At 40.0% G+C, this 18,908-nt stretch overlaps 1 protein-coding gene across 2 annotated transcripts in view; it reads left to right on the top strand.

Annotated features, from left to right (window-relative positions):
• Nucleotides 1–18,908, top strand: part of vps39 (VPS39 subunit of HOPS complex) — a 40,020-nt gene that overhangs the window by 7,983 nt on the left and 13,129 nt on the right. The window contains exons 9-21 of one of the 2 annotated variants that reach the window (XM_083886026.1): nt 1,319–1,439; nt 3,438–3,558; nt 3,861–3,987; nt 5,143–5,285; nt 5,398–5,538; nt 9,117–9,258; nt 10,953–11,039; nt 14,002–14,075; nt 14,501–14,717; nt 15,350–15,478; nt 15,779–15,881; nt 16,152–16,197; nt 16,755–16,904. In XM_083886026.1, the coding sequence (XP_083742152.1) occupies nt 1,319–1,439; nt 3,438–3,558; nt 3,861–3,987; nt 5,143–5,285; nt 5,398–5,538; nt 9,117–9,258; nt 10,953–11,039; nt 14,002–14,075; nt 14,501–14,717; nt 15,350–15,478; nt 15,779–15,881; nt 16,152–16,197; nt 16,755–16,904 (1,601 nt within the window). Of the gene's footprint in view, nt 1–1,318; nt 1,440–3,437; nt 3,559–3,857; nt 3,988–5,142; nt 5,286–5,397; nt 5,539–9,116; nt 9,259–10,952; nt 11,040–14,001; nt 14,076–14,500; nt 14,718–15,349; nt 15,479–15,778; nt 15,882–16,151; nt 16,198–16,754; nt 16,905–18,908 lie in introns of both variants that reach the window. The other variant, XM_083886025.1, reaches the window with a different exon arrangement.

The raw sequence follows: 18,908 nt of genomic DNA, 5'->3' as shown, positions 1-18,908 counted from the left end.
AGAATCGAGGATTAATGTAGTAATCAATTCATATTAAATTAAACGTTACAGCCTTAAAGGACAAAGCATTTGGCTTTTATACTGCCAAAGATCTGTACGTTGTTTAGTAGGTGCTCTCTGTTCTTTCTTTTTTTTCTTAAAGTCCCTGCAAAGTGGTAAAAATTCGTCCTTAGGGAAAGGTGATAGTTATCGCTTTTCCAAATTTGAATGAAAAGTTAGGGTAAGTGTTTGAAAATTAGGTTTTAAATAATGAAATGTTTGTCAGTGTTTGCACAGAATATAAACGTAAACACTCGGCAATAATGTCAAGAAAAAGTTTCACCACTTTTGGTCGTAGTTTAATGACACAAACACAGAGCTGTTATCTTTTTCTCTATCAGTGGTACTGCAGAAATCTGCTCTTCTTTTGGTTCTTCTTCTACTACTTTTTAAAATAAAGTGACTGATCTTTTCTTTGTTTTTGCATCATGCTAAGACACATTTTCAACACAAAGACTTCTCAGCTAGCTGGCAAGCCAAAAGCAGTAATGTGGTCAGTTGCAGTTAACCACGGATCATCATAATTCATGTTCTCAGCCAAAATCTCTATATTTTGCTTCATAGGTACTTACATCTTTTCTTCTCTTGTTTAAAGTGTTTTATTCCATTCTGTTTGAGGGGAGTTGCTGTTTTCCACGCCAGACAGTTGTAGACTTTTTTTTTTATTCTGTAACTAAGTCACTACAGGTCTGGGTTACTAATGGACTCTGTGATAGAGGTGATGCAGATGAGTTCTATCAAAGTCCCTTTTGTCTGTGGTCATTTTAGTACTGAGAAGAAAAATTACAGGCAATTGCAATTTCCTTGTTTTGTTAAAGTTGTAGCTGTGGCATGAATCACCTGTTTGAAATGCTGTTCCTGTTTGTCCTGACTGAATGTGGTAGGACTGAGAGACTAAAGTGTTTGCCTATTAAAGGAGCCAGTTCGTGCTGGATCTCCTGCTGCATTAGTCTTAAAGTGTTCACCCCATAATCACAAATGAGGCACCTGCTTTGAAGACACAGTTTATGTGAGCCATCAAATAAGTCCAAATGGTAACATGCACAGTTAACCACATGCTAAAAACACCTCCTGTAACACCAGGTCCAGTGTCCACTTACCTTGAATCAGCGATGAAGTAATCAAATCCATGAATTAAAGTACTGTGTTTACCTCAAGACACAGGTCTTAAAACGTCAAAATGTTTTGAGACCTGTGTTTTTTTTGTTTTGTTTTTGTCAAATACCCTTTGTGAGTATTCAGTTTTGGTTCACTTTTGCCTATTCTCTGAACTCCTCAGATCACCAGTCTCCGTACATCATTGCTGTTCTTCCTCGGTACGTGGAGATCCGTACCTTTGAACCGAGACTGCTTGTGCAGAGTGTGGAGCTGCAGAGGCCTCGCTTCATCACCTCAGCAGGGTGAGGCAGCCTGTCTTCTGTGACCTTCTGTGACTTTTTTTTGTTTAATTTGTATGACTTTTGCCATCTTCAAAAGATTGCGTCAGATTTCAGGCATAAATCTCACAACCAGAAGACAGAGGCCGTTTCTCAATATCCATACTTGTGTGTACTTGTCCGTACTTGCGTACTCCCGTACTTGTGAAAAAGTCATCAGCCTCAGTCCAAGTTCTGTTCCATTTCTCAAGAACGCGAGCAGCGAGTACGGTTCTCATACCCGGAAGTGTTCTCGCTCCGTCCATTTTACCAAGTATGCATCGGGTGGTGACTTGAGCATACTTGGGAAAGCCATATATCCCAGAATGCATTTGGGCAGAACATAGCAGGATAAAATACAAATGTAAACCTGAAATAAATATTTTTCTGTGTCCCGGAACGCAGTTTTGAAATCATTTTAGGCGAGAAATTTGTCATTTAGAATCCAAACATGTGGTTTGTGTAATAAGATATGACGTATTTATAGTATGACAGCGGCACTATCAGAGGTTATCAGCTCCGCCTCAGCGGACGCTCGGTGCTCACAGTGCCCGGCACAGAGCAGCGTTACCTCGGCCTGTCCTGATGAAATGATCCGCTGGCTCAGACGGCTCCGTCATTACATACTTGGTGTGATCTATAGATTTGTTGTTGACATGTTTTGTTTTTCATGAAAACATTTTGACCTGACGGTGTGAACTTTTGTATAATATTAATGTGTAATTTATTGTAACTTTGAATTTTAGATCTATATTAAAGTCGCACTGTCATTGTATATGTATTTACATATAATGGACACATTTTATAGTGTATAAAATATTTAAAATGTGAAAATAACAACAATATATGTATTTATTAAAAGTATTTTATATGTTCATTCATCGACACTGTAGGTGGCGGTAATGAGGCTTAAGTGCTTCGCGCCACCCGCCATTCAAACAGTAGAACAAGGAAGTACGCTGATGTTCCAATTGAAGAATCGTGCTTGTGTACTCCCGTACTTGGCAAGTATGTACTTCAGTCGTACTTCTCAAGTATGTACTTTCCAAGTAAGCAAGTACATACTGGCATACTTGGGTATTGAGAAACGGCCAGAGTGTGTTGTGATGGCCAGCCAGCGCAGAGCCTTCCCAACTGCCTTGTGATTGGCCAATACACGGAAGTGACATATTAAGCCCACCCGCTCTCAGAATCGCAGCTACCCCCTCTGGAACGGTGGATGCACTGCTACTCATTATCAAAACATTGTTTTAACAATGTTTAAAAATAGTTCTGTCACGACTCCCCGCCGCAGTCCCTTTTATGACTTTGACCTGGAGTTTGACCCAGAGTCAGAAGACACTGTCGCTCGTGAAACACCTCAAACAACGGACTTTATTCTTCTTCTGCGGTTCAATGTACGCAACCGGATGTGCCCGGACTAGTGCCCGGAGCAGGAGGATCTGCTGTTCAGGAGAACCTCTGTTTACATAACCGGACAGGGTTTTTTCAGAGATCTCGCTGAGCCCGAGATTACAATAAAACACAGCGTTCTGAGCAATGGCTGAACTGTTTGTTTTCGAAACTTCAGGTCTTCTTAAACAAGGTAATGACGCAGATACACACTAAAAAACAGCGTTAATTGGAACTTCCGGTCTAGGTCCTCTTTAAGTCTCATTATGCTTTAGCACAAACGTTCACAGTCATTCTTTGCTTTTTGTCATGATAACAATAATAATAAATATATTCAGACCTTTGAACGTTTAACTTTCTAATCTTAATCAGTCATGAAAAAACGGTGGAGGATTAAGCTATCATTATTACAGAATTGTACCAAAAAAATAGAATGTAGAGGCTGTTGCAGCTTTGTTTATTATTTGCTGCTTTCATCTGGTGCCCTGGTCTTCTATGCCTCATGATTATCCTGATAAAGTCACTTCCAAAATAAAAATCTTTTTGCTCCAACCTCTTCTTTCTAATCTTGTTGTCTCTTATCATTCACAGGCAAAACATTGTGTATGTTGCCAGCAACCACTTTGTTTGGCGCCTGGTGCCTGTGTCAATCGCGAGCCAAATCCGGCAGCTTCTTCAGGACAAACAGTTTGAGCTGGCTCTTCAGCTAGCGGTGAGCAACACAATCTCTCACTTCACTTAATGAATCTCATTCCACTTTGCGTTTTAGCTGGAGGATGGAACTGAAATTCACTTATCTTGATTAGGAGCAGCACATTTAAACTTCAGATCTTCCATGACATTGTTTGTCACAGTCATCTTATCCAGTGATCTAGAATTCCAGGAGCATTTCCAAATATAAAAAAAATCAGTTTCATGTGGATTTCTTATTCTTGGCAATGAACAGAAACTGGATAAATGGGTTAAAGTTTATATAGTGTGATGCATCTTTTACTTTTATGTTTCTGTCAGAAGATGAAAGATGATTCAGATGGTGATAAGAAGCAGCAGATCCATCACATCCAGAATCTCTACGCCTTCAATCTGTTTTGCCAGAAGAGATTTGATGACTCCATGCAAGTGTTTGCCAAACTCGGCACAGGTATAGATTTCTGTTTGGGACAGATTTGTCAATGTTTTTCAGAAAAACATTCTGCTATTAAAAGTTAATTGTCTCTTTTACCAATGTTGTAAAATGTAATTTAACTCGCCTACACGATAGCAGACCCACTCAGAAAAACACTTTTGATCATTGATCATCTTTGACTGTTTTGGTGGTAACTAGTGCAGTACACGTTTAATGTGTGCTTGTTTTTTCCTCCGATATTTCTTGTATTTCTTATCCAAACAACATCCAAGTCAGCATTACACACACAAGGTATGACCAAAAATATATATTATGGTATTACAAACGTTTTTTCATGGAAGACTTGTGTGTCGACATACATCACCAAGTCTTGCATTCTAATTGTTAAGGAAATTGTTGCTTGTGTTTTGTCACCTCCAGCACCAGCTCTAGCCCAACAACATTTGCAGTAAATTGCTGTTTGGTCCACATCACACTCAAACAACAGACACAGTTCTTCAAATTCGTCTGTGTTGTCCTATTCTTCTGGAACCTTCAGGGTCCATCCTGTCCATTTTTGCAGCTTGATGTATTATAAGAACTAGATAGAATATAGAATATAAATATCTGTTGTCTTTATCTGATGTCTCACAGGCATATCTTTACTAGGTTTGCTCTCTCCCAGTGCTTTTCTAGTTTACTATTGTGGTCAATGGGAAAATTGCTTTATGTGCCGCATGATTATTTATTGTTGCAGTACCATGAGTGGCCACCACAACAAAATTGTCCTCAAGGCAGAGGGGCGGTGCTCTATTCAGTTTGTGTTACACACACTGGTGCCCTTAGTAAGTAATCTGTCAAGTTTGAAGCGGCTTTTTGACAGTTATGTGAGGTACAGTCAGATGAATGGAATATCCGATGTGTGTGGGGGCAAAAGTGTAATTTTAGTGATTTCTACTGATATTGTATCTATTGCGTAGCTCATCCCAACACCTCCAAGTTGGAATTGCACACAGTGGTGCCCTTAGTATCTCACCTGTCAAGTTTGAAGCCTGTCAAGAATCTGTTAGACAGACGGGCATATTATTTTTGCATTTTTAGATGTTTGGAGTTTATACCGTAAAAATAAAAAGTGCTAAACCGCCTCTAGTATTACAGAGTTGAACAAACTAACATGCCTGTGCTCTGCAGATCCCACCCATGTGATTGGACTGTACCCTGACCTGCTCCCATCAGACTACCGCAAACAGCTGCATTATCCCAACCCTCTGCCTACACTATCAGGTGCAGAGCTGGAGAAGGCTCATCTCGCTCTCATTGATTACCTCACCCAGGTCTGCTATGATTTCATATGTTAAAATTGTGATAAAGCAATAAAAAGGAATTGAAACTATACAGCATTAATAACCATTCTTTTATTTATTTATTTATTTATTGTTATCATAGAAACGTAGCCACCTGGTGAAACAGCTGAATGACTCTGACCCATCCACAACGTCTCCGCTCATGGAGGGCACACCAACTATAAAGAGCCGCAAAAAACTCCTGCAGATCATTGATACAACACTGCTGAAATGTTACCTGCATGTAAGTCCATGATCATCCTGTTTTTCTTGCTTTTACTTTACTTATTAGCAGCACTGTGTCAGTTTTTTGTCATTGTATTAACCTCTTCTTCGCGGTTGCCCCTGGTACTGGGGGCAGTGTCACACACAGCGACAAAAGCGTCATAAAACCATATCTAACTTTAATAAACACAGACATGCTGCATACCCACAGAAAGGTCAGAAACCCAGCTAAAAGCTCATATAAACCATTCTTATGTTCGCGAAACACTGATGGATCAACCCAGCAGGAGCGGGAAAAAAACGCTACAGCGCACACATTGAAAAGCAGCACCGGAGCGGCATCGTGATTATGATAATGAACAAAGAAACGTGTCGACTGGAGAATCCACAGATTCCAGCGGTACCATTTGTATCACTCTACGACCAAGATTCACGGATCCAGCCCCAAAATAATAGCAAAACAACAACTGACTTTCAAGAAATACAACCAGAAATGTCTTACTTTTGCTGTTTATCTAAACAAGTTATTTCCACTGGAACAAAACCACTTCTAATGAAAAACTAAACTTCCCAGCATGCTTTGGGGACAATCCCGCTCTGATTGATCATTACAGAGCGACATTAGATCATTCTGAATAGAGAAGGGCGAATGTCCGCACATCGTACGCATTTATGTCCTTTTGACTCGTTAATGAAGTGATTCACACGCATCTGGAGACCGGCCTGATTCTACCAGTATGGAGGTTTAAAACGAGCTGTCAATCACCCACATTGACCAAGGCAAGCCAGACCTATGGTGCTGCGTAACTGAAGACGCTGCAGAGTCACAGAGTTGTTATTTCGCACCACACAGGGAGCATCGATTTACATCGAGTTTTCATACTTTTTTTTTTTTCAAATAAAGTTTTAAGACCAATAGTGTAAATATATAATAAAAAATAAATAAAATGAAATGGGTTTTAATAATTTGGTACCGAAGAACCCTCAAATGGCACAGATGGTGCCAAACCGTGCCAAACAACAGAACGCCTAGACATCTCTTTACTAAAACCTCTGTAATTTCACTTTGCTTTTACACTGCAGCAGCATCAGGCATTGCACAGCTCATGTCCACATGTTGTTACATGACCTCCATGCGTTTTAAAGCTCCTACTGCATATTTTAAAGATGTCATTTAGTTTAAAATGCAATATTTTTTTAGGCGAGAGAAAAAAAATACTTCATTTATGCTGTGTTCCATTTACTCACACATGACACAGTAGCATCTACAGTGAAACGTACACCTCTGGTGGAATCTCACAAGTGTTATCTTTATTTTGATACCAGGATAATCCACATAGGGTTTTAACTGCAGATATTTACTCTATTTAGTTTGGGCATGTCATTTTCAAGCAGGGACTCCAAAAAGAGGGTCAGGGAAGAGGAGGTTAAGCTTCTGCTTCAAAATCTTAAAGGCTACAAAAAACAATAGGTTTTATTTTAAAGTGATCCTCCTATCTGCTCAAACTCTAGGTGGTTGGTTATAAGTGTGTCACAGACAAACACTAGCCACACATCTATTATTTTACTTTATGATATGCAAACAACCTGTTATTATATTGAACCTGATCCAAATATTTATATATCAAGTTTTTTACATTCATACAAACTTGACAGTGGCCACCCTCCACTTGAAATGAGTTCTAAAGTCATTAATGTTAAACGCTCACATAAACTGGTAGGTACTCCTGGCAGTTAGCTGTAGCTAACAGCAGTTAGCATTTGGAAAAGCGATCATTTGCCGACTCTAGCTGGCACATTGCCGTCATATGTAAAATGTACCCACTGGACAGATAAATCCTCTGAGGCTTGAAGTTTGTGTAGAAGAATAGAAGAATAGATTCTGCGGACTTCCGCTCTTCCGGAATCTATTGCCCTCGCCTACACTCTTGCATTGTTTAGGGACAAAGCGGAGCTCCCCGAGACAACAATTCCAGGAATGTCTCATTGTGACATCACAATGAGTGCGGAAGTCAACATCACGTTTTATCTCCTGTACTTAGACTGAGGAGGACCACAAAAACATGAGTGAGTCATCTTTTTTCACATTTTGCCTAATCTTCGGGCCTCCAGAGTCCCAAATATAAGTATTAGAATTATTAAAAAGTTGATTTTGCATTATAAGTTCCCTTTTAAAAAAAGACACAGTATTGTGTGAAAAAAATAATTTGGGTGTTTATGGTGTTGATTCTGTCAAACCACATCATCTGTTTAAAAACATTGCCATTATGAGGAAATGGACCACAGATATAAGCATCCAAACCCAAGTTTTATCCACAGAATGATTGTTTCTGGGTTTGACTCAGAGTCTTTGTCCTGTTTTTCTGTGTTGAAATAGGATAGTCCATTTCATACGTGTTTATGAAAATATGCCGTCAGGAGTTTCCCTGTGGAGGTGCAGTATAACAAGTGCAAGAATTGTAGTTTCTGCTGGACTGAAAAGATGGGAGTTTCTGGAGATCCACTGGGATTAGGGCTGAACGAATTTTGAAATGTGAAATTATGACTATTTCAAACAGAATTTTTTCTAAATAAATTATTTACTATAGGGTTTCCGGCACATGAATTGAAAATAAGAATTGAAAACAGGATCTTGCAGGATCAGTAGGCCAAAACAACACTCAGCATTTGTTTGTTGTTCATCTAAACCAGTATGCGCAGAGAGCATGAAGCCTTATTGGCACGGCACGGGGCGGGAGGAGGGGAGAGAGAGAGAGTGAGGTCTTGGCCATTAGTTAATTTACCTATTTTTGCGTAGGTAATATGTTGTGAAAAAAACAAAAAATTGAACAATTTGGGTAAAAATGAAGGAATGATCCACGCCCTTCCTGTCACTTTTAAAAACAACTGTGGTCTTGAAAATGTTACTTCAATAAAAAGTGAACGACAGAAAAATTGAAATATATTGGAGGTGAAATATATGTACCTAAGCTAGGTTATATTTGATATAGTTTTTTTCAATCATATTATGATTCGCATTATCATATTATGATTCGCATTATCAGAGGGAATGGTAATTTTTAAATCATTATTCTGATTTTCGTTCAAGAACATATTTTAAATTATTAATGTGTGATATCTGTGAGAAAATAAGAATTCTCTTCAGTCTGTAGAATAAGATGTGTAATAATTCATCTGAAAGTATATTATTATATTATAGGTGATCACATAATCTGTGAAGTCACCTACTTGTGGTCAAAGTTTGGAAAAAATGTAGTTTGTAACCTTTAAATAATTTAATAAACAACTGAAAATTGAAGTAAGTGTCCATGGAAAGTTTCAGAAGTGTCCATCTGTGCAACTGTCCATTTCTGCTCTGCAGCTGTATACGCATTACGCACAAATGCTCCTTCAGTCAGGTCTGTTTTCAGATTAAGAACACAGCACTCAAATAATGTTACATAATTTATGTTCAGAGACCAAACAGAAGCAGAATAATGACGTCAACAATGACAATAAATTACCAAAAGTTACACACTGCAGCTTTTAAGTGTTGGAAAGGATACATATTTGAACATTCTTGGTCTTCATGTCATATAATCTGCTCTAATCCTTCAGACCAATGTGGCGATGGTGTCCCCACTCCTACGTCTGGAGAACAACCACTGCCACATTGACGAGAGTGAGTGCGTGCTGAAGAAGGCTCATAAGTACAGCGAGCTCATTATTCTCTATGAGAAGAAGGGCCTGCACCAGAAAGGTAAGAGTTTGACTGTGCTCCAGACACTTGGGGGCAACGGTAGCTCAGTGGTAGAGGAAGTCGTCTTATACAAGTTGTCTTTTCTGCTCTTGTAATAGGATAGTACTGAATATGTCTGTACATTTTTGGCTTTAGAGAAAGCAATCTGATTTATTAGAGTTTATAGCAGTATTTCTATGTATTTATTAGCCTTTTGAGATAAAAAAAAAAAAAAAATACAGATTATTTCAACACTATGAGATTGTGACATTTGTTTTTTGTATTATGAAACTATACTTTTTGCAAATTTCCTGATACACACGAAATAAATGCTATGCCTGATTTCAAAAGATCAAAATATCAGCACAGTGACTTGAATTTTCACCCTTCTACGTCTCAGTCATGCCATTAATGCCAGCTCCCTATTTGTACATTTTCCTGAACTGTTTTGCTTCTCAAGAAGTAATTTCAGTCACTTATGATAGTGTGCAGTTTGGTATAATGGTTCATTCTAAAATGTGAGGTTTTATTCACTTTTTTCAGCTGTTCTTGGCTCCTTTGAGAAAATTAATTGATGAAAAGAAATGATTATGAATAACTAATATGCAGAGTTTTTTAAGCAATGGTTGAATGGTTACAGTATGCATTAAAATACATGACAAAAAAAAGCTAGGGCAGGCATCAAAAGGAAAAAAATAAAAGCCACATTTCTTTTACTTGGGAAGTCGGAATAATATCTACACCGAGTTCACCACGTTTCACTTGAAAAGTCAGAAACACAAACTTATCTCAGGTTAGCTATTGTTAGCAATACCGAGTTTCCAAGGTTAAGAAATCCAAGTTCCAGCTATAAATGGAATGCAGCAGTTAATGGAAAATATAATCCTTACAAGAGATCTCCTATAATGTATAGTGCATCTCAGTTATAGGCTACAGTGCAGATATTGTTCAAGACTGAAGTAGAACCAAAATAATAATGAATGTAATATTTACATAACAAAATGACATCATACAGTATATAATTCTCAAGTCAATCACTGGATAATGAGTGAAATCAGAGTTCAGCTTGATTTCTGTGGTTAATGTGGTCGTGTGATTTATCTGTTGCAGACCTCAGGATGGCAACTGAGCGCATCACACTGAAACACAATGAAACATCTGCTCCCAATTCCTCTTTCAAAGTGGATGTTAAATCTCTGGATGCCAGACCTTTGTCGACCTCTGTCAGAGTTTCTTTATGACCTTCCTGTTCAAATACAACAAGCGTTCTGAACTTGATTTGTTACACTGTGATTAAATTCAACAGGTACCAGTTCATTTAAATGGTGAATCTACTCGGTCAGGTTTCCTGCATGTGCTCAACAAATCGTCTATATAGAGCATTTTATAGTTTCTGGCAGCATTCTGCGGTAGATTTCTGAGCTGTTTTTTTTTTATTGTTCTTTTTTTAATCGGTCAGCTGCAGTTTGTACTCGTGATGATGTCATGCTGCTGAAGTCTTCCTCTCTCTGTACCAATTCAAAACAGCTGTGCCCAGCCACCAATTTAACACAGTGCTTGTGTTTCATCCAATCTCTGCTGCTGAAAGGATTATGTAATGCAGTGCACAGCAGCATAGAAGACACCCTGCTTCTTTCTATCAGCATGTCTAATCACCCATTTCTTCCTTCTCCCCTTTCACATGTTCTCCCGTCACCCTGTTTGTCCTTTCACAGCTCTGCAGGTTCTGCTGGACCAGTCCACCAAGGCCAACTCTCCACTGAAGGGTCACGAACGAACGGTGGAGTACCTTCAAAGACTGGGTAAGGGCCCAACCATAGTTTCACCTTTCTATGTCGCTACATGATTACATTGCCACAGTTCCACTCATACTAAGACGAGGGTCTTTGTCAGTCTAGCACTAGTAGTCGAATCACTCAGGTTGTACAGTTGAGCTTTTTTGGCCTCTGATCACAAATCAATCTTTTTGCTATGGAGCAATGTGTGAAGTGGGGAAAAATAATTGCCAGTCCAGTGCCCTTATGTCAGTTGTGTGTGTCTGAATTACTGAATTATCAAGTGTTTTTATGAACATCTTCAGTAAATAAATGATGCCAGAAGATGTTATTGATGTTCACATCATCTGTTTATTTAAATGTTCAGTCCATATTAAAATAACAAATAACTAAGAATTCTGTTGCACTTTTTTCCATCTTGTTTGTTTAGATTATCCTTAACATTCAAATTGTTTTTAAAATTATATAAACTTCAATCACACAGTCCATTTTATTTTCGGTGTCTTGTTATTATGCCGTCCTCGAGGACATAAATGTGTCAAGATGCTAGAAAAAAACAGTAGACTCTTGTGAGAACGGGTGAATGTCATGTTACGTACTGCATGCTTGGAAATCAGACACCGTTGTACATAACGGTACAATAACAGTGTACAGGGATATGCAAATAATAGTGCCGGTACTCCAAATAGTAAAATTAAGATCTGTGTAGCAGACGGTACCGACCCACTTTTGATGATATAGAGTCCGCATTTGATATTTGCACTGTTCTGTTGATTCTTTTATCGGAAGGCTACGGAGCACAGACTCGGTCTGATACAGTCAAAAAAACAGCGGCAGGGTTTATGCAGCTCGCGCTCGCCATTCAGCACCACTGATTGCGTGCTGTCTACTAATCAGCAGTGCTGTCCCTAAACACACCAGACTCCTCTGTTAAATGTTGAGATTTTAGACATTTCCCTGGTAGTTGTTGGAGATTAACCCACATTTTTAGGATTGTTAACTAGTTTTAACTGATCTACAGTTGGGCATTGTTCAGCTTGATCCTTGTGTAGGACGTCTCTTCCTGTGACGGCACTCTGGCCAATCAGTAGCCGGCAGTCTGCCGATGTCACCCGTCGCATAGTACTTCTCGGAACCTCGCCAGAGCAGGTACTAAAAATAGTACCTGGTACCAGGTATGATGGCTTTTAGGCACTAAAGCCCAATTTATACTTCTGCGTAAAGTACTCTGCGTAGGTTACGCAGAGTCCTCTGCGTCAACGCAGAGCCTGTCGAAGAGCCTCTGCGTCGTCTCCGACTGCACGAAATATTTTTTAAGTGTCTGTCACTCCGTCAAGGGACAACGGAGACGGCAAGAGCTACGATTGGTCCTAAGCTGCTCTGTGCCGGCTCACAGTGAGCACCCGAGCGTCCACAGGCGGAGCTGATCCCCGCCGATAACGCCGCTGCCAAACTATAAATACGTCATATCTTAACACACACGGCACATGTTTAGACTCTAAATGGCCAATTTCTCGGCTCAAATTATCTTAAAACTGCGTTCCGTCACACAGAAAAGTGAGAAACGGCAACTGTTTCAACAACAGTCTTTCTCTCTCTTTCTCTCTCGGACACCATTGCTCACTGTAGCCAGAAGCCCAACAACCTTTCGCAGCGACCCCCACTGATCGGGCGGGAAATTGCAGCGTGTCCGTCACCATGACGCAGAAGTATAAAGGCTTGAGGCTTCTCCGTGGTGACGCAGTCGGATAACGCATTACACAGTCGGAGAAGTATAATGTGGCCTTAACATTCCCCTTATTTGCGACCTTTATCTTTACGATGCCGAGTTTACAGTCATGATGGCTAACAATCCTCTGACTTATGTTTTGACAATCAGCCAAGCTCGACGCTGCAGGACAAAGGTGGCTTGCTGCTAGGGCTTTATTTGTTTAGAGGATGTAAAAAAAAATTAAAATGTTTCCTTTTCACTGCGCTCTCTCAGCTCCCGTCCCCTCCACTCCATTCCTCTCCCCTCCACTCCTTTCCCCTCCCCCCACTAGTTCTCTCACAGTATCAACATGGCAGCTTGCAGATGTTAGGAACTCTCCAAGAAGAGGACAAAGTCAATTGGTGTGATCGTTTACAGCCTCTGGTACATGCATACAACGTATCCAAAAATGACACCACTGGATTCTCTCCTTATCAATTGATGTTTGGGAGACATCCAAACCTCCCCATCAACGTGGCATTTGGACTTAATCCAGAAGGATGCAAGAAAGTCACAAGATTGATGAAGATTGTGTGGAAAAAACTGAAGGAAAATTTGCAGGAGGTGGGAAACTTCAACTCCCCAGGCAAGAGAAATGCCTCAAGATGCTGTTGTTTCAGAGCAGCCATGGGAAAGTGAAGAAGAAGTAGATTACTGCTACCCACAAGCTGGTAAAGAGGATGCCACATTTCCGGCAATAACCACCATTGTCCATGAAATCCCAATCATTCAAGAGTTGACTTGTCTGGAGGAAATGACAAAGATGACCTGAGCTTTGAAGGGTCAAGTCTCACCACCGAAGCTGCCGTGTTTCATCCCATGAGAGATCGGGGAGACAGTACTCAGACAGTAAAAATGAGGGAGACTCCCTGTGGAAAGAGACTTACCTATTGAGGATGATCCAGGAGTCTGAAGTGAATCAGTCCAAGATTAATTTGTGTAAGGAAACACCACTTAAACTAGTGAAGGAAATGTGGAGGAGGAAAAAGATGATGATAAAACTCACCAGATTATGGAAGAGGAATCCAGAGTGGAGGAAAGAGAACTCTGGCCAATTGGCTTTGTTGTAATACTTGACATCAGGATATTTGTATGTAGCACTCTATTAAGTGTTTTTGTGTTCATTAGTTTTTTTGCATTGTACTACGTTTTACATCATACCTTGTGCCTCTTCCTTAACTGGTTTTCTCTCAGCTCCTTAAAATAATTAAAGTTATTTACTTTAATTCCATGTCACAGGAGTGGAGAACCTGGGCATTATCTTTGAGTTTTCACCCTGGGTGTTGAAGATCTGTCCTGAGGATGGCCTGAAGGTGAGAAGCACAATTTACACAAAACTGTCATTATAATAGTTTATTTTTTATTTTCCCTTATAGTCATATGTTGAAATTCTAACAAGGTTTTTATGTAGTACAAACTTTAATACATTGTCGACTGCTCCATCCCCCACATGTGGTTGTGGAGCTGCCAGTGCTTCCTTATAAACTCCAGCCATATTAATGTTTCGTTTTCTGGCAGCATTTTTCAGGAGTTTTAGGAGTTTTTAGGAGTTTAGGAGTTGTCTAAGTGTGTTAAGTTGAAGATGTTTTACCTCATATGCAAGAGGCCTCTAAAGAAGCCTCTTGGAAGAGAGGTCAAACATCGTCAGCTTGCCTCGAGCAATTCCAGTTGCCTACAGCTAACCCCCAAAGATGAAGGTTATTTATGATGTGGGTTTAAAATCACTCCTTTCGTGCAGATTTTCACTGAGGACCTGATAGAGGTGGAGACATTGCCCCGGGACAAGGTGCTGAACTTCCTGAGGCAGGGGTTTACGGAGCTCGCCCTCCCATATCTGGAGCACATCATCCACGTGTGGGAAGAGAAGGGGCCGGAATTCCACAATGTGCTGATCCAGCTCTACCTAGAGAGGGTTCAAGTCCTCATGAAAGATTACCTGAACTCGCTGCCGGAAGGTATAAACAAAAGAAAACCTGAACATTTAATTTAAGGTCACACATTAAAGGTTTACCACTAACTTAATTTATCACTTCAGAAAATATGCATATGTTTATTTGTTTTTTTTAGATATCACAGATACTTTTTTTTTTTTTTAATAAATGTGTGCTACCGTAATTTGGCTGTATTTTTGATAGTCATCACTGCATTTTCTTGTGATTTATTTAACACTAGTGCAGTGCCTGTGCAAAATCTGTTTTTGTGTGTGTTTTTAGTAATTGTTGGTTTGGTGTGTTTGAGTGATAATTGTTACTATTACATAGCCAAAGTTCAGTGCCAGTTCAGTCTAGCACTGTGTTGGTCGTCTGCCTCGGCTTCATGGTGCCTTGTCTGCCGTGCACCCCGCTTATCCTTACAGCTAGCCCACAATGCTATGTGAGTGAGAGGGAGAGTGGCTATGGTAGAAAGCCAATGTGTGCTTCTTTTACCATTACTTATCCAAACAATGTCCAACTTGGCACTGCACTTACTTGTGCCCGTAGCAAGACATCTGTCATGTTTGAAATCAATTGAACCATTGGTTCGAGAGATATGCAAGTGAACTCTTTTCGCTCTAGATGATGAAATAAAAAGCTCTGTGCTGTTGCAGGGGTTCCAGCTGTTGCTGCAGGAAAAGAGAAAGGCAAACTGGGAGAGTTTAGAAAGAAGCTGCTGTCCTTCTTGGATGTTTCGACCAGCTACGAACCAGCCAGACTTATCAGTGACTTTCCCTTTGATGGTAAGAACTCACGTTATACTTGCATGGATAGTTGACAGTCAGCACTCACATTGACAAGGACAAACAAGGTTTCTTTTTCTAATAAAGATTTTTGCTAAAAGCTCCTTTTTTAAAGGATGTGTTTTATTTTTTTTAAATGTTTAAAGCAACACTTTGTTGCTATGACAGCAATGAGATTTGGTGCAAATCTTCTATTGGCTCATATGCATATGTTATCAGTCTTAGAGGAAAGTTTTACTGAAGTAATGTCTAGGCTGAAAGCCTAAATGCGCCCCTTTGACCTGGTTATCTATTTCTAAGGCCTTTTGGAGGAGCGAGCTCTGCTTCTGGGTCGGATGGGTAAACACGAGCAGGCGCTGATCATCTACGTGCACATCCTGAAAGACATTCACATGGCTGAAGAGTGAGTACAGCACCACAAACACCACATACTCCTGCATCAGTGTGGTGTAAATTAACTGCAACCAACAGCCTGTTTTCATTGTTGGGTTTGAAAACTGAAGCCGCTAATTTAATTGACTATCAGCTGTTACTTTATAACTGAAAGGAAATAAAAGTGATATTTAAAAAAAAGCTGTACAAATGAGTTTTTTGGTTTTTTTTGCCCTGACACCATATTTAATCACAACCCTGTTAACTGTTTGCTTGTGTTTTTCCTCCATGTGCACTGAAGATACTGTCACCGGCACTACAACAGTTCACTTGAAGGAAATAAAGATGTAAGTGTCTTGTATGTCCCTTTTCGTTTTTTTCCTGGCTTTGTTTTTCATTATACACTCTTGGATTTTACTGCAGTTGTGTGTTTGTTTTATTGCTGCTTTTTTTCATTTTGCACTCTCTGCTGCCTTCATTTAAATGCCTTAGAGTTTGCAGAAAGGTGCCTACAAATATAGTGAATTATTTATGGCACAAGCACATTCCTAGTTCTCCAAACAAATCAAAACATCAAATCCACTTTCTTCTGTACCAAGAGGAAAATTACCTGTGACATTGAATGTTATTTTGTATAATGAAGCATTCACATCAATTAGACATCGGCTTGAACTGTGAAATTGGACAAATATTATCTTATCCTGTTCTATTTTACTTCATTTTCATTAATTTGTCATGTTTTTGTTCATTGAATTACTTTATAATAGCTTTTCTCTTATTTATTGGTGGCATCATATTGGCAACCGTGTTGCCTTTGTTGTTGTCTCAGAGGTGATTTTAACACTATCAGATTCTGATGCAGATAAACTGTGGGCAAAGATAATCAATAACCTTTGTTTTCCAGGTTTATCTGTCCCTGCTGCGAATGTACCTGTCACCTCCTGATGTCCACTGTCTGGGGCCTATAAAGATGGAGCTGTCAGGGCCTCAGGCCAACCTCCAGGCCGCTCTGCAGGTCCTGGAGCTGCACCACAGCAAGCTGAACACCACCAAGGTAATCTGAGACAGTGCTGCATTCCATTCCTCACCAGGTTGACTAAAAAAAAAAAAACCTCAGCCTGGGAACAAATCCCCATCTCTTTAATTCAAACTTCCTTTCCAAAAAAAACTACATCACTATCTTCAAACCATTAATCAAACATGAGTAAGAATTTGTTTCTAATTAGACTCAATGCCATTTAGTGTCATTTGTCTCTTAATAATCTCTGTTATCTTAAATTGCTCCTAATAAGCATATGGCACTCTAAACCATAAGATAAACCCACCAGGTTTTGAAACTCATCATTATTTAAATCTCATATTATTATGATAAAAGTTTGACCAATTCAAATATTCGGACCAAATTAAATAATTGGCAGAGCTACCCAGACTCTCACGTGAAAACACGTATCACTCTGCAGTTACTGTGCTCAGCAAGCAGCGTGTGTTGCCGGGATCACCTCCGAAAGCACGGTAACCTCCACAGTTCCAGCCTTCAGCAACGATAACCTGTGTCCTGGCTGCTAATGAGTTGCGCATGTGCTTAGCCGCTGCCGTTCTGCCCTGGAGGGTGGGCCTTTGAGGGAGGCGGGGTGTTCATGATCAAATTTTGCAGCTCTACACTGCAGGAAAAATAAGAATCGTATGAGTGAGCATGAGTCAGATCACTCTGCACAATCCTCTACAACAGTGGACCCCAACCACAGGGCCACGAACCAGTACCGGTCCGTGGGTCGTTTGGTACCGGGCCGCACAGAAAGAATAAATAACTTACATTATTTCCGTTTTATTTATTATTGGGGTCGGAAAAATGTTTTATTTTGAAAAATGGCTGGATTCCCTCCTTTACATCAGTCTATGACTCACTCTTGACGCATCCCAAGGGAGATCGCTGGCCAGAGTGTTTGAATTACGAGAGCCGCTGAATCGATTTCTCTCAGAAAAGAAGTCACAGCTGGCAGCACATTTCAAAATTCGCCTACTTGTGCAATGTATTCAGCCTACACACCTACACAAAAATAAGTAAATGAACTAATGGCCAAGATCGCAGACCTCACTCACTGGCACTCATTACTCTCTTTCTCCCACCCATGCTCTCGGCGCATACTGATTTTGATGAACAACAAAAAAATGCTGAGTGCTGATCAATAGTTTTGTGCAAGCAATTGAAGGTCCCGACTCTTGTTCCAAATATGACAGGCTTCATTCAGCGATTGAAACAAATATATCAACATTAATGAAACGTTTACAGCTGTTTTGTGTATCTTATTTTGAAGGCATGTTTAAGTGTTACCATAGCGACCAGAGAGCGTTAGGGGGCCGGTCCGTGGAAATATTGCCTGTCATTAAACCGGTCCGTGGAGCAAAAAAGGTTGGGGACCGCTGCTGTACAACACCAAGTTAGAGTTATTGTGAGAAGTGACAAAGATTATTGGGTTCATTATGAAATTGTGTCAGCATAATTAAGTCTTGATAGTGAAAGAGAAGTTGACAAGGGGCTGTTTGTTTAGGCTGGATTACAATTGAGATGAATAACACGATTAACAATGACACATACTCAACTCAGCTGAAGTCATCAGAAAATTTACAAGTGCAAGATACAAGTGCTTGTATCGCCTTTGAGGTCAATAAGATTCAGCAAACCAGGGGGCTGCTCTCCCTCGAGCAGAGAGACCACTTCCGAAGTTCTTTTCATATACTTGATTAAAATATATGCACCCAAACTCAAACTAAACTAAGTAAACTAGCTCACAACCCGTTTTTCTTGGGAATTATTAATGTCACAATCTACAGGATACTGACATGATCCAAGATGGCGCCGTTGTGTTTTGCTGGCCGCCTCTTGCTCCTACTATGGTTGATTTTTGTGTTGTTTATAGCCCTTGGCACTAACCAGATCGAGTCTCTGCTGGTGTATGATCGTCAGGCTCTTTTGAGTCTTCGACGAAATGTCGGTGAAATATGTGCATTCAAGCATAATGGGCAGAAAACCGTGCCTCCGCTACTAGCGGGGATCCCG

The sequence above is a fragment of the Microchirus variegatus genome (assembly GCF_963457635.1).
Source record: "Microchirus variegatus genome assembly, chromosome: 3".
Lineage (NCBI taxonomy): Eukaryota > Metazoa > Chordata > Actinopteri > Pleuronectiformes > Soleidae > Microchirus > Microchirus variegatus.
The sequence above is the reverse complement of the archived record's forward strand: the minus strand, read 5'-3'. Positions and strand labels throughout refer to the sequence as shown.